At 42.4% G+C, this 16,429-nt stretch overlaps 1 protein-coding gene across 4 annotated transcripts in view; it reads left to right on the forward strand.

Moving 5' to 3' along the window:
- Positions 1 to 2,332: 2,332 nt before the first annotated feature.
- Positions 2,333 to 16,429, forward strand: part of LOC139556354 (mitochondrial peptide methionine sulfoxide reductase-like) — a 108,798-nt gene continuing 94,701 nt past the window's right edge. Inside the window, exon 1 of one of the 4 annotated variants that reach the window (XM_071370226.1) lies at positions 2,333 to 2,536. In XM_071370226.1, the coding sequence (XP_071226327.1) occupies positions 2,401 to 2,536 (136 nt within the window). In that variant the 5' untranslated portion in view covers positions 2,333 to 2,400. Of the gene's footprint in view, positions 2,537 to 5,835; positions 6,693 to 6,727; positions 6,752 to 16,429 lie in introns of those variants that run through there. The other 3 variants (XM_071370228.1, XM_071370229.1, XM_071370230.1) reach the window with 3 other exon arrangements.

The following is a 16,429-nucleotide window of genomic DNA, read 5'->3' on the forward strand; positions in this document are numbered from 1 at the left end:
TCTCAAACGCTATGGACAATAGGCGATGCACTATGAACGTGACGCATTGCTGTTGAGTTTTATAGGGCCTATGCAGCCATAAAAGTTAATTGATTTCACAAATGAAAGACAGTGGTCTCCGCTCGTGCATCAACATCGATCAGTCTCCAGACAATCCTTTTATCAAACCCAAGTATCTATAACCAACTATATGACTTCCGTAGACAAATTGTTCTCACGTGATTGTGTTGGATCAAACTTATGTATGTTTTAATACATTTTTTTAATGTATTATTTGTGGATTTCCACATTAGATAATTTGCCTGAGTGTATCGGACTATAGATTTAGGCCTATAGGAATTAACAACACACCAATCTTCCATTAACTAGGCACGTCATCAAGGACCTCAGCCACCCGAGCCACGTCTTGCTAACCCTGCTACCATCCAGAAGGAGATGTCAGTACAGGTGCATCAAAGCTGGGACCTTAGAGACTGAAAAACAGCTTCTATCTCAAGGCCATCAGACTGTTAAATAGTCACCACTAGCCGGCCTCCGCCCAGTACCCTGGCCTGAACTTTAATCATTGTCAGGTTACCACCGGGTTACTCTACCATGCACCTTAGAGGTTGCTGCCCTATGTACATAGTCATAATGGAACAATGGCCACTTTAAATAATGTTTACATACAGTTTTATCCACTTCATATCTATATACTGTATTCTAGTCAAGGCCTATCCTATTTAACTATTGCGGTACACATACATACATACTTCATATATATATTGATATACTGTATTCTAGTCAAGGCCTATCCTATTTAACTATTGCGGTACACACACACACATATATATACACACACACACTCCGGACTCCGACATTGCTCGACCTAATATTTCTTAATTCCATTCTTTTACTTTTTATATTCGTGTGTATTGTTAGATATTACTGCGCTGTTGGAGCTCGGAACACAATCATTTCTCTACACCCGCAAAAACATCTGATAAGAATGTGTATGCGACCAATACAATTTGATTTATTTGACGTGTATCCCTATGCCTATAACATTCGAGTCTGTTGCAGAGAAATCTTGTCCAAAAAAATGCAGATTTTCGAAAAATGCCAACAATAAATTCAAAATACAATTGAAGTTTATCCATGATCTAAACTCATTCACAGCTCTTTGCTTTAACTCCAGATTATTGCAAATTTATCTGCTGAAAACTAGTTTACACAAATCTTTTTAAATGACAATGTTAGTTGCCTGCTCAGGCATGGTACCCAAAGCCCCTCGGAACAGCGCTGTGTGCAAGGGCCTTGAACCAAAAGCTAGATTCGAGTTTCTCCACACTTGAAGAGGCAAATCCTTTTTAATTCAAACTTGCGTAAACCTCTTTCATATTCATTTGAGTAACTTTGTTAATAACGGACTTGACAGACTTATTTTTTATCAGCAAATGTTGCCTGAGAAATGAACAGATAGGACATTTTCCCCAATGTATTCCATTCTTTATTTATTAATAATAACTATTTTAAAACTATTTAATAATGCAACAAGCTATAAAAAAAAATGCAATGGTTCAACTCTGGCAACATGCTTATTTCATAAAATGGACCATGACAAAATAGTCAAAGCCTGATTCAGAAAATAACAGAATGTTTAAAAGAAAAGGAGGGCAAATGTAATTTTTTTTGGAATGGCTATATTTTGTCAGGTCATGCATTTCGTTATTCTAGTCATCGAAACTACCAGAACCTGACTTGTGTCTCAAAATATGGTTACAATGCGTTGTTTTACTAATGTTACAATGTATCAAGGCTGAAACATGATTGGCTACACAAATGATTGTTTCCATTATAAACTGGGTGGTTCGAGCCCTGAATGCTGATTGGCTGACAGCCGTGGTATATCAGACCATATACCACCGGTATGACAAAACATGTAATTTTACTGCTCTAATTACGTTGGTAACCAGTTTGTAATAGCAATAAGGCACCTCAGTGGTTTGTGGTATATGGCCAATATATCACAGCTAAGGGCTGTATCCAGGCACTCCTGGATAGCTGTGGTATATTGGTCATATACCACACCTCATGCCTTATTGCTTAATTATATCCTGATAATGACATAATTTACCTCAACATTTCATATAGGCGAAGGTTTTGGCATTCATAGGTCTTTCAGCCTATAGCCCTATATATTTGTTAATGCAAACTACATTTAATCATTATTACATTTGCTTTAATTACTTAGGCCTATAGCTAAATCAAAAATATAATTTTGTGCAGGTTTGGTAATAGGCTGTGCTCTGCCAATTGTAGATTATAAACATGAAAACTGGCGCGTTACACAAGTTGTTATGTAGGAAAGTAAGAAGGCTCGGCTAGTTTGTGTCCGCACGACTGCAACCGCTGAGCTCAATGGTCGTAACGACTCGACTCCGTTTGATTTGGCGTCATTTTACCCACAGTAGAATGGGAGATATCTCTTCCAAAACACAGATGCCGACTCCAGAGACCGCTCTACCCGGGAGAAGTGAAAGTTTAAAAGTATCAGGTAGGATGACTTTCCCTGTGTGTGTCTGTGTCGCATGGTGTCCTAGGCTCGGTAGCTATAGCCTATAGTAGCTAGCCTACATACCTAGTTGCTTAGCAAAACACCCGTAGGAACTGTAAGTTGGCCTAATTATGTAAACATTGAAAACACAAAGCGTGTACAGTTGATATTTATATCAACAAGCTATTTATATCAACAAGCACTTGTCGTACGACTGTGTAGCCGACATACTAATGAGTTGCACGAATTGACTACACTTCTGCCCTGCTATGACTTTGAAGCGCTGCAGAGGCTTTGTTTTGTCACTGAAACCTCCATATTGCGCATGCGTATATTCACATCTCGCTGCTATTAAACTGTTCAAGAAAGGTCCGTGCAATCCGGGTTCCTTGGGACGTTCCTACCCCATTGAAGTTGACATTTACAATGGTTAGGGTTTAGGGTAGGGACGACCCTAATGTAGACTAGTCTCTCTCTATTTCTCCCTCTCTCTGCGCAGTTCACACACACACACACACACACACACACACACACACACACACACACACACACCTCTGATTAAGGCTACCTGTTCCAAAGCTAATCATTTGTAAAAAATAAATAAATATATAAAAATAATAATAATATTAAAGGCTGGAAAATTGTAGTGCATATTACTGTTAATCCTGCAATTGTGTAGGCCTTATACCAAGGATATTTCTATTGGATCTCACTGCCCTTAAAGTGATTGAAGATGCATTCTATCCAACTGGCAAGAACTTGACTCGCTTGGGGGAATTTGTGCTAGTTTAAAGTCAGTGGTGCAAAAAAATATGTTTTCAGGGGCTCCCGAGTGGCACAGCGGTCTAAGGCACTATCTCAGTGCAAGAGGTGTCACTACAGTTCCTGGTTAGAATCCAGGCTGTATCACATCCGGCCGTGATTGGGAGTCCCATAGGGCAGTGCACATTTGGCCCGGGTTCGGCCGGGGTAGGCCGTCATTGTAAATAAGAATTTGTTCTTAACTGACTTAGTTAATTTTTTATTTATGTGACCTTTATTTATGTCTAAAGAAAGATGCTGTCTCCAACACTCCATTTAGATTAAAGATTAATTGTATTTCTTGTCTGACTCTCAGAGGATGGAAAAAGGCAAAACTTTCAGTTTGAGGGGAATGGCTGACAAGTTGAGTTACATAACATTTGAAGGTTAGAGGGGTGCGGTCTGCAGTGATGAAAACATGTAGCCTACTAGCTTTTGCACTGTAGGCAAAGAGAGAGAGCACTAGGAGCTCGCCGCATGACATCAAACATCGATCGCAAGGAAAAGGCAAGAGAGAAAAAACAATTGCAGTACCTTGTGTTGCTTGGTTCCTGTCACCATAGGATGCGAAAATCATAACAGTAATTGTCTGGGGTCCTACGGTTTTCTCAGAACAGGCCCCATCTGAGTGGATGTCTAACACAACACCTAGTTATACTGTCAAATCGTAAACTGCATTTCACTTTTCTTCAGAATTGCCCCAAATAAGTGTGTGTGTGTGTGTGTAAGAGAGAGGGCAAGTAAAAGGTAAAAGGCCTGGCTGAAGGCTGCTTGAGATGCGGCTCACATGGGAACTGTGTGCAATGGCATGAAGCGTGACCGTGCAGGGAAGGGATCCACCCTGCAGGACTGCAGTGGTCTGATTACCAGCCCCATACAGCCCTGGTCTCCCTCCCCAGTCCCAGCCCTATGGCAACATCACTGCACCACGGGGCTGGCAGGTTGCCAGGAGACGCACGCACAGCTACACAGACAGGCACCACACCACTGCACGTGGCTCTGCTCGCTCTGTTAAGGCATCCTGATGTTGCTGCTAGCCCTCTGAAGGTTACACATGACGGGGCGTTGGAACAGTGAGGAAAGAGGAACGAAGGGTCAGAGACAGAATGAAGTGGATTCATTTATTGCCCTGCAGGATTATGATGTCCTGGATAAGAGAGTAGCCATGGTATCTGTTATGCATTTTATGGACAGTGAAATGGTTATTTACTTATGGACATGGTGAAATTCATCCAAATCCCAGTAGATGCTGACAGGCATGTGACTGCGTATTTTATATTTTGCAGATCACAGATGGCTCTAGTTCTGTGTAGAGCAGCTTCCAGTGAAATAGAATAGGGGTCAATCTTGATTTATGTGGTCATTCCAAATGATGTGATTGTGTAAGGTGTATGCTGTACCATCCATCCACAGTCCTCTTCTAGAATAGATAGGGATACTGATGGACTTGGACTGTTTGTTGTAGATTGTGTTTTCAGTTTTCTTTCATAATCAGGAATAATCCGTTGCATTGTTGCAAAGTGTAAGTCAGCACATATATATTACCTCCACCTCACTAAATAAAAAACCTGCTGCATCACCTCTAGTCAGTTAATGGATATAAGAAGATCTTACGATTTTACCTTATGTAAACATTTATTGTAGTCTACGAGCTACATGGTTTAAAATCCATTTTAATCTAATATCCCAAACTGTCGGGGAAAGCCATGAATTAATAAAGTAGCAAAATGGCTTTAAGAGAAATTGACAGCCAATCAACAGCCTCTGTTTTGCTGTGCGTCTTATTTATTCCCTATAGGATCACTCCTGCATCTGCCAGTCCAAATTCCACCATGCTAGGCTGTTGCGTGGGCTGGGGGTTGTGGCTATGTGCTACTGGATGGTGTGAACATGGAGGCAGGCAGTGGTGAGTTGGCACCAGCGATGTGGGCACTGAGGTGCCCCCTCAGAATGGCGGGAGATGCTGTGCCTTGGCACATGGTGAATAGACTACCCCGGCATTGAAAAAGCGAAGCTGCTTCAGGTCTTGTAAAGACATCCCAGAGACATTTTTGGGGAGTCTCATCGAGAGAGACATGGAGGAACTCCCTGCGTGACTTGCTTGGGTGAGGGTGGGAAGGAGAGGGGAGAGGGGAATGGGCTGTGGTGGGGGTATGGAGAGGTTAAGGGGGTGTGTGGGTAGGCATTGGGAGGTATTGGCTGGCAAGGATTCCAAGTACCACACGTGTCTGTGTGCATCTGGGTGGGGGGCGGGAGAGGGGAGATGCCAGAGATGAAGGAAGTGGTCGAATGGCGTAGCTCAGAAATTAATCTGAGATTCGTTTTGATCAATTTGCCCAAATCAACGGTTTTATTTCGGGGGGAGGGTGGGTGTTTGGGGGGTACTCAGACAGACATGTTGGAACCCCGCCAAGGCATCTCGGGAAGGTTGCCATGTCGAGAGAGAGGGAGAGGAGGGGAAGAGAAAAAAGCCAGGCAAGACTTGGCAGGGTTCTATCGCAGCTCCCTTTGTCTGTTTGCTCAGCTTTGCGCTAAGGAAATCAAAAATACCCAGGGTGTAGGAACTATGCTTCAACGCGAAAAAACTAAACCAAACAAGAAAACAAGTCGAGAAAACTACTTTGAAAAATTTGAGGACGCCGAGGGTGAATGGGGCACAAGCATAGTCACCAAAAATATGTTCTAATTCCAGCAGAGCCACACAATGCTTATTTTCGTGACTGGAGGAGGTTACTTGAGCCAAGAGATGACCATGTCATTTCAACTCAATCTTTCTTTGTAATTTCCAAGCGAATGAAGCTGCCGCATCTGTCTTTTCTGGATATGTTTTGAACACAAAAGGACTCTCAAAAGTGGACCTGGATTTTATCCATGAAGGACTGCCAGAACTGTTGTGGCCAAGCAACTGTCAAGAAAAAAGTTTTTTCCCTTCCCATAGATCAAACCTTAAGTCGCCATCCGTACATCACTGGGAGTAGATTTCACCTTCCAAAGTTTTGTGATCGTAAAAATCACTGACTTCAATGCACCTCTAGGATCTGCCTCTGTTGTCACTAAGTTGTCCTCTTTGTGAGAGGGGTTTACAGCGAAACAACAGCAACTGGTTACTCAGGCCAAGTGCTCTTTGACCAAGCTTTAGAGTTCCATTGTGTCTCGCAGTTGGACGAACTGAAGTACATTTGAAGATATCTCGCCTGCAAAGGACTGAGATTCTCCAGCATTTGGATTTGAGATCTGAGGCCAGTGGATCTACAGTAGTCTGTGTGAGGCACTGAACTAGTAGTGCAGTTTCTCCAAGCTGCCTACTCTCAGTTGAAAGAGAGTTCTACAGGCCTGACTGGTTTTCTTCTAATATGTAAGGTTTCTTCAATACAATTAATTCTCAGCTTCACAATGAGTGTGGTACTGTGTAAGGTAAGTTATATGTTATATCTGTTTTCTACAGATTAAGACGTCTACTTCCTCTCCCGTTAGACCATAAAGAAACCATAGGTGTTCCTTACTTACCAGCTGTGTTGTTGTCCCCGGGACACTTCAGAAGTCTAGCACTGTTTTCCTGCTATATGAAAAAGGAAGGCACTTAACGGAGGCTGGGGATTGTCAGGGATGACTTAAAACGTCTCCTGAAGGATCATCCATCCCTCCCTAGAGGACCCGGTGTGCCTACCATTCTACCGCTTTCCCACGATCAACGTCCTCGCTGCTGATTTTCATACTGGCCACAGCCCCTGCAGAGAGAGTGGTCTCCCAGTCTCCGAATCCCCCGGAACCAGTGGCTTTTCTCATCTCCACCGTGTGGCTGATATCCCCCCTCCCGTTGTCTGTCACAGGCACAGCAGTGCCATCTCCCCCTCGGTCATCCTTAGGAAGCGCTGTGCATGATGGCTTCTGATTTGTGTCTGGCACTTGATTAATAACTGCAGGGAAAGGCTAATAGAAAAGTAAGAAATGTTCCCCTCAAGGTTTATATTGAATCGCTGCCAAGGCAAATTACACTCTGCCAGATGTGTTTGCGCTGATAGCAGGTGGAGTTAGCAGGTGTACTGTGATGGTGGCTCTCATAATTATGAACGTTTGTTGTGGAAACATCATATTTTGCCTCTGTCGTGTTGGAGGTGATTTGATCATTACTTGTCCTTATATTTAGCTTCAAATTATGGACAACAGAAAGCAGGCAGCAGTGTTGTGTTTCTATAGTCCATTTTCATTCAAGTTAATGAAAATGAATGGCCAGCTCATTTAGCTGTGGCTATTACTGTACAGATGATGCATTAATGAATCACAATTATCCAAATTCTAGTATCACAGAATCAAGATAATGGCGATTAAGAAGTCCCTAATTGTACTTTTAGATTTCGATTCTGTAAATGGGTTTGGAACTAAAGGTTGATGGAAATTCTGTTTAGTGTTGGAGTGCTGCTGTTCTCTCCTCCTGATCAGAAGTCCAGGTTCATGCAGGGGTGAGGGCCTCAGTCTCCAGCTCTGAGAGTATGAGGAGGGATGGGAGGGGAAGACGTAGACCTGCTGATGCATTTACACACGGCTCTCTGCTCCCGAGGGTCTTCCTTTTGGACCCAAGTAACCTGAAACACGACGTCAGTCTTTTAAAGGAGGTTCAGGGTAGGAAGTTAGGCCTGAACTTGGGGGACTTGTCTACAAGCACTACTAGCATTTGGCTTTAAGCTTGGCTAGCTAGCTACTCCCCCTGCATAGCAGAGTTGTGACTACTTTTCTATTTAACGCTTCCCGTTTTAAAGAGAACGTAAGACAATAGCTTCATGATTCTGTCCTGTCTCAAGTCTTGACCGTTATGAAAGTGTCAACACAAGTAACTGAAGAAGGGCAGTGAACTTGAGAAAAGTTTGACTTGTTAGAAGAACCTGAAGTCTCCAGATAGCGGGACTGATTGTTGGGTTTGTGAGTGACTGCGTCTGATGGTCATGGTTGGACTGAGGCTCTGCTCCAGCCTCCAGTGCCCACTCATGTGGAGGGCAATGGCGTAGTGGAGGAGGAAGCTCTCCGATTTCTTCAAGGTTGGCTTTACCCTAGTCCACCCATGTATGCATGGCCGACTTCGCCTGTCTATGAATTATTCACAAAGCTCTCATCTTCACAGGTCACTGTCATCCAGCAGTGTATCTCTCTCTCTCTCTGCCCTTCGACTTTAATCCAGAGAAACTTCCCCGGCAAACACAGCACAAATCTTCAACCCAGGGCCTCCAGTGACAGAGAATGAGTACTCGGGTTGCCCGTGAGCAATATTGCAGGGTTTATCATGCCTGTTAAGTGAGTTTTAAAGGCTTATCAGCCTCTGTTGTGCCAAGATATGTCTTAATTTGTCACATGCTGAGTAATGATCCTGGCTAATGCCAGCGTAGACTCTGGTGACATGCATGGGATTTCACCATGAGTGTCCCTTGTTTACACTGACACTGATAACCCCACAGACAAAATTGGCACGGCTTGCACCTCAGAGAACTTAGATTACCTGTCATTCACTGAGGTTTATCTCTCTCAACCACAGTTTGCCATCCTCTGAGTATAAACTCAGTTTAAGATGTCTCTTAGTTATTGTTATCTTGTCTTTCAGTCTAGATCCAGTTGTTTAAATGCTTAGAAACCCAGTTTTATGATTCCAAACTGTGACTTCTTCTGCTCTTAATGGCAAACCACACACTGTTGTGGTGTACCGGTCGCATGTTGGGTTAAACCCATCTGGGACCAATTTCTGTACATTTTCTGTCTGACTGGATTGGAGTTAAAGTGACTGTCTGTGTCTACACTCCTACAAAATAGGCATGTTGTCATCGCTTAACACCAAGCAAAAAAGGGTAAATCTATGAATAATTTAGTGAGTCAGGTTGCCTACCCCATGTATCTGAAACCGAGGTGGAAGTGTTATAGGAGGACAATTCATTAGCTTGTCACGCTATGACTACCCCGATCTGAAAAAAGTTGATGGTAATCAAGAATCGTTATATTAGCCCTGGGCACACAACTTTAATTAAATGGAAGATTAGATGTAACAAATTAAAGATTCATTCATTAACCTCAAACCCACCAGGTGGGGGTTATTAATCAGATTAATTATGTCATGATAATGCTAATGATGTTCTACAATTCTCATAAATCTTTAAAAAGTCTCTTAAAAACAAATTGGAGGAAGGATATTCTGAGGGCCCCAGCTCTGTATTCATTAGTGTGTTACTGTGAGAGATATTTATGTGACCTGGCTCATCTCATTACTGAGTGGGATTACACAGAAATATGGTTCTTACTTATCATATTTGCCCTATATTAATTGGCTGAACCACAGCCAGCTAAGGAAACGGATCTGAAATTAAATTGAGTTGCTGGAGGTTTCAATTTTTTCTACATTAGCATTTTAGTCATGTAGCCGATGCTCTTATCCAGAGCGACTTACAGTAATGAGTACATACATTTTCATACTTTTTTTTCTCTCGTACTGGTCCCCCGTGGGAATCAAACCCACAACCTTAGTGTTGCAAGTGCCATGCTCTACCAACTGAGCTCAGCATCTTTTCCCAAGAGACCATCTGGTTGGGTAAAGAACAAATCAGCACCACTTCCTGGTCCTTTGTTTAATTACATTTGAGTCATTCAGCAGATTCTTATCTACAGCAATTTACAGTTGTGAGTGCATAAATGGTCCCCTGTGGGTATCGAACCCACAACCTTTGTGTTGCAAGCGCCATGCTCTACCAACTGAGCCACACAGGACCCCGAGATAGTAGGATAATCTTCCATTATAGCTCAGTGGCTTTTCTCTCTCCCCCTCTCTCTCCTCATTCTTTCTCTATTTTTCTCCTTTATCCCTCTCTATCTCTACACCCCTCTTTCTCTGTCTCTCCTCATTCTGTCTCTCTCTCTCTCTCATGATAGTTATTTTGCATAACGTACCTGACATCTACTCTGGTTGTTAGTGGGCGTGAGTGCTGGAGGTTTCAGTGTGAGCTTAGCCCACTGTTGGTGAGATGCCATTAGGCTGGCCTGTGTTAAAACCCTCATACAAACACAAACACACACACACACCTCTCTCCCCTTCTCAGCCCATGCACTCATTCCAGGGCTCCGATAGCAACGGATGCTGTGCTGTTGCCATGTGTGGAGGCATTTCTGTGACATTGCTTGATGGAGTGGCATGATGGCTGATTAACCCTTCGTTACCCTCGTTGCATAACTTCTCTTGATTGTATAATGGATTGCCATTACACATACGGTTGGTGGCTTCCTGTGTAACCTCACTACTCTGTTTTGTATCCTCTTAGAACAGAGCGAAGCTTTGATGCAATGGCGCGGAAGCTGGTTGAATATGTGGCTGTTGACCTGTGACCCAGACCTCCTCTATTGCTGTAGTTCTGCTGTTGCTGCTGACTGTGAAGGGTTTCCATTAAGCAGTTAGATTATTGCTGGAAGCCAGGCTCTTAAATCCTGTGTTCTGTCATATATTCTGAGGTATGGAGTCAGATGAAGCTGATGTTACAGTATGTGGGTGGGCATGTCATGTTATGGTAACTAACCTACATTTCCCCATTTGAAATGATATTGCGATAACTCTTAACTGGTTATCTCATTGCAAGAGGGGATATACAGTAGTTGCTGTTAGTACGAATGTGGTGATCTTTGTCACAAAATATGCATATATTTGTTATACACATTTTTTAAGTATTGTCACGTCTCCGAAAGCACACGTTCCACTTGAGGTTTATCAAAGTGTTCTCTTTCATTGATTTCTATAATCTAGTTGTCACGATCATCGTATGAAATGGACCAAGGCGCTGCGTGGTATGCGTACATTCTCTTTTAATGACTGAACACTGAACAAAAAACAACAAAATCAACGAACGAAACGTGAAGCTATACAAATAGTGCTGACAGGTAACTAAACATAGACAAGATCCCATGAATAGAAATGGGGAAATGGCTACCTAAATATGATCCCCAATCAGAGACAACGATAAACAGCTGCCTCTGATTGGGAACCATACCAGGCCAACATAGAATTACAAAACACCTAGATGACCCACCCTAGTCACTATCACGCCCCAACCAACACAGAGAATAAACAGCTTACTATGGTCAGGGCGTGACACTAGTATAGTGGAGCGTTGCTCTTAAATGTATTTGGATTGTCAGTTTACACCCCTGGGGAGGAGGTTCAGAAGGTTAGAATAACACAAAAGATTGGATTTGGCCTTCACAGACTGAGAGGATCACTACAACTAGGATACACAGGAAGGAATGAGCTCCCTCTCCTCTCCCCACCCTTTGGAAGAAATACACAACACCTGAACAAAGAACTGACAGAATTAAAGATGTATTGTGTCCTGAGTCCTGCACTGTTTTTGTTTCCAGTGTTTCTACCTCTGGGGAAGAAAAACTTCCTTTTATGTGTGAGCTCAATCCGCCCATAGACCTAGGTAAGGAGCTGGAGAGAGAGACCATGTTTGATGTTGACATAAGTGGGAGATGAAGGAGCAGAGCAGCCCTCCTTGCTATCACTATGAAACACACACACACACACACACAACAGGCCATCATTGTAAATCACAATTTGTTCTTAATTAGTGTGTGGTGAATTTTCAAAACTCTTAGTTCAAAACTCCAAACTGGTAACACTTGTAACGCAGCCAGTCTTCAGTGTTGGAGTAGTGAACTACATATCGTGTATTGTATTTTACAGTATTGAAACTTCTGTATTGTAGTGACAATGGCATAGAACAGTTCCTCTGGACCTCCTCGAAGTCTGAGTTTGCCCGCCCCCCCTAAAAAGTCGGAAGTTTACATACACTCCACAAATTTCTTGTCAACAAACTATAGTTTTGACAAGTCTGTTAGGACATCTACTTTGTGCATGACACAAGTCATTTTTCCAACAATTGTTTACAGATTATCTCACTTATAATTCACTGTATCACAATTCCAGTGGGTCAGAAGTTAACATACACTAAGTTGACTGTGCCTTTAAACAGCTTGGAAAATTCCAGAAAATGATGTCATGGCTTTAGAAGCTTCTGATTATTTGAGTCAATTGGAGGTGTACCTGTGGATGTATTTCAAAGACATTATATTTTTGCATCTGAGCGCTTAGAGTGTGCGGCTCTCCTTTATTGTCAAGTTTTCCACTCCGCTAGCCAGCACCTCGCCTAAATAGGTGTGCGTTTCTTTTTCCTCTAGATTGTATTTCAAGGCCTACCTTCAAACTCAGTGCCTCTTTGCTTTACATCATGGGAAAATCAAAATGTATCAGCCAAGACCTAAAAAAAATAATTGTAGACTTTCACAAGTCTGTTTCATCCTTGGGAGCAATTTCCAAACGCCTGAAGGTACCACGTTCATCTGTACAAACAATAGTACGCAAGTATAAACACCATGGGACCACGCAGCCATCATACCGCTCAGGAAGGAGACGCGTTCTGTCTCCTAGAGATGAACGTTCTTTGGTGCAAAAAGTGCAAATCAATCCCGGAACAACAGCAAAGGACCTTGTGAAGATGCTGGAGAAAAAGGTACAAAAGTATCTATATCCACAGTAAAACGAGTCCTATATCGACATAACCTGAAAGGCCGCTCAGCAAGGAAGAAGCCACTGCTCCAAAACCGCCATAAAAAAGCCAGACTACAGTTTGCAACTGCACATGAGGACAAAGATCGTACTTTTTGGAGAAATGTCCTCTGGTCTGATGAAACAAAAATAGAACTGTTTGGCCATAATGACCATCATTATGTTTGGATGAAAAAGGGGGAGGCTTGCAAGCTGAAGAACACCATCCCAACCGTGAAGCACGGGGGTGGCAGCATCATGTTGTGGGGGTGCTTTGCTGCAGGAGGGACTGGTGCACTTCACAAAATAGATGGCATCATAATGAAAGAAAATTATGTGGATATATTGAAGCAACATCTCAGGACATCAGTCAGGGTCTTCCAAATGGACAATGACCCCAAGCATACTTCCAAAGTTTTGGCAAAATGGCTTAAGGACAACAAAGTCAAGGTATTGGAGTGGCCATCGCAAAGCCCTGACCTCAATCCTATAGAAAATTTGTGGGCAGAACTGAAAAAGCGTGTGAGAGCAAGGAGGCCTACAAACCTTACTCAGTTACACCAGCTCAATTCACCCAACTTATTGTGGGAAGCTGTGGAAGGCTACCCGAAACGTTTGACCGAATTTAAACAATTCAAAGGCAATGCTACCAAATACTAATTGAGTGTATGTAAACTTCTGACCCACTGGGAATGTGATGAAAGAAATGAAAGCTGAAATAAAAAAAAATCTGTATTATTCTGACATTTCACCTTCATAAAATAATGTGGTGATCCTAACTGACCTAAGACAGGGAATTTTTTACTAGGATTAAATGTCAGTAGTTGTGAAAAACTGAGTTGAAATGTATTTGGCTAAGGTGTATGTAAACTTCTGACTTCAACTGTATATACTACCGATCGCTGTTCATGGTTCTGAAATTGCGGCGTCTACTTTGCTACCTATCGATAGGCTGTCAGATGATGTGGTGCTGGTGCTGCAGTAGCCTATAGCTTTGCTTTAATGGATGCATGATTATTTTTATTTGGTTGTCATTTTCTCATGTTAAGCCTAATGTTTCCAAATATGTTTTGGATGAATAAATTCATACTAATTACCAAAAACAAAAACAAACCCCCAAAAATAAAATAGTTTGACTAGTGCAATTTATCACTTGCGGTATAAACACAACAAAGTCCACCTTCTTCACTGTTAGTGTGTGGGAATCCTTCTCCTGCACGGCATTCACTGCAGACTGTGGGACATCCACTATCATCTCTACTTAGTCCTTCAGCGATTTTCACTTCCTCCACATGGGAGACCTGTTGGATGGCCCTGATCCTGCTACTGCCACCTCCTTCATCCTTACAGGGCATTCTGGGAACCCGGGAACGTGATTCCCATCACAATTACAACAACATGCTTCATCTGACTCTTCAACTGCTACGTATTTATTCCTTCGACAAACACTTGCCACGTGTCCAAACTTTTTACAATTGTAACACTACAGTGGCTTCTGTACATATGGTCTCACTGCAAATCTCACATACGTAATTTAACGTAATTTAACCAAGTTTAACGTAATTCGGGAGAACCACTTCCTCAAACGACAGTAAAAACCTATCATTCGATTCAAGCGACGTGCGTCTACCACTCCTGGAATGTTATCCCTGAACCACACAGCCTCTATGTCCAACGAGACACCAGAGATGACACCTTTAACCGGTGCCCTACTCTGAAAATCATAGCTTTCCACATCATTTGTCGACATCTTGTAGAGCCACAGAGCTTTCTCATTTTGCACTTTTGACACACACGAAAACAACATCAAACCGCTCCAGGTCACTCTGACAGATTCCCCTATACCCAATTCGTCCATCGCCATATTCGAGACCGCAAACGGGTCACCCAAAAAACTATCCTTGCTCGTGAATCGCTCTCCAACCATAAACTGCTGTTCATTTCCAACTTTAGCCCTTTCTACTCCACTGTTCTTCACCATCGTCCACTCATTCTCACCAACTGTACTCACGCCAAGAGAATCGCACAATGCTTCTGCTTCCACCATTGGTCCGGCAGGCCATCACACTCACTCTCCATCTGAGTCCGACCTGATTCACCTACCTTTTTTTAACCTGATAGTCAATTAAGTAAAGAGGCCGAGGCGGGATGCCATCGCCCCGTTAGAAATAGGCTAATTATAAAAATAGGCTAATTACGTATTGTTTTCACCACTTCCGAATTCGTCAGACATAGTTCCGCCCCCATTCATTTTCAACAGGGGCACACGGAGCAATGCACAGGGGATTGTGGGAAGGTGAGCGGCGAGAAACCTACTGGCGGAGCTGTAGAAATAGTTAAGCTCTGCTCTACTTTATGCAAATTACACTTGGCCACCGCTGCGTTAACCAATCAGGGGAGGAGCAGATGTTTGCTTGAAAATCTTTCCTTCATGAAACTGTCATTAGTTCCCGGGCTAGAAAACCCCCCAAAATATGTAGGATAGACAACAATCATTGCTGTGTCTGGTTTTCCAATTCCATATGATGTTGCTTTGCAAGAATACAGAGACAAAATCAGAAGGTCAATGGCATGGAGGAGGATTGCAAAGATTGTGTTGATGGTGGGTAAAGAGAGATTTGGACAACAATGTTTACATATGCTGCTACCTAGCCATGAACCTCAATCTAAACCTAAAAACTGTGATCAAAGCCACCATTTGTGAATGTGTTGACTAAATTAAATTGTAAATTTGCCCACCAAAGGATATAAATCACCAGGAACACACATTATAACATTGTGAATGAAACACTAAGCATGAATTTCCTATGTGATATGCTACCAATTGGATTATGGTATCTTAACGTAATGATTGTCATATCTTATGGCTCTTTCATTATACCTGTGTCATGACATTGAGGATTATAGCTCACTTCCTGTAAAACACATAGGCCTACAGGTAAAATGAATGGGTACTTTGCATAAAGGAAATTGTGGCTTTGAGTTGTAAACCATTGTTGTGCAAATCTCTCTTCACCCACCATCAACACAATCTCTGCAATCCTCCTCCATACCTTCTGATTTTGTCTCTGTATTCTAAAATCATTCTCAGCAAATGAACAAGGTAGAATTACAACGCTCCCATGCCCCATTACTTTCCTTTTTGACATTTCTAATTAACCTACAAATTGTCAGCTCCTTATTTTCATGTGTGGTACTGTACCTAGAATACAAGGGTTGGATTTGCACTAAACTATTTCATATGTCAGAAAATTAATGTAGAAAATCTGGCTTATGGATAGCCTCATTTACATTATCTACCTTTATCATGTTAAGTTGAGAACATATAGCTAGCTCAACAACATGGAGATTATGTGTGAGTTTAGCTATTTTCTGCTTCAGATCTACAATGACAAGGGACGCATCGCACAAGCCCATAAGGCCACTAATGCCACCGTACAGTAGGCCTGTGGCTGCGTTAGTGATGCATGTCATTATGATGAGCTGCTACATGGATTCACATGGATGATATCCTGAGACAGTGAAAA

Source organism: Salvelinus alpinus, chromosome 27, assembly GCF_045679555.1.
Source record: "Salvelinus alpinus chromosome 27, SLU_Salpinus.1, whole genome shotgun sequence".
NCBI classification, from domain to species: Eukaryota; Metazoa; Chordata; class Actinopteri; order Salmoniformes; family Salmonidae; genus Salvelinus; species Salvelinus alpinus.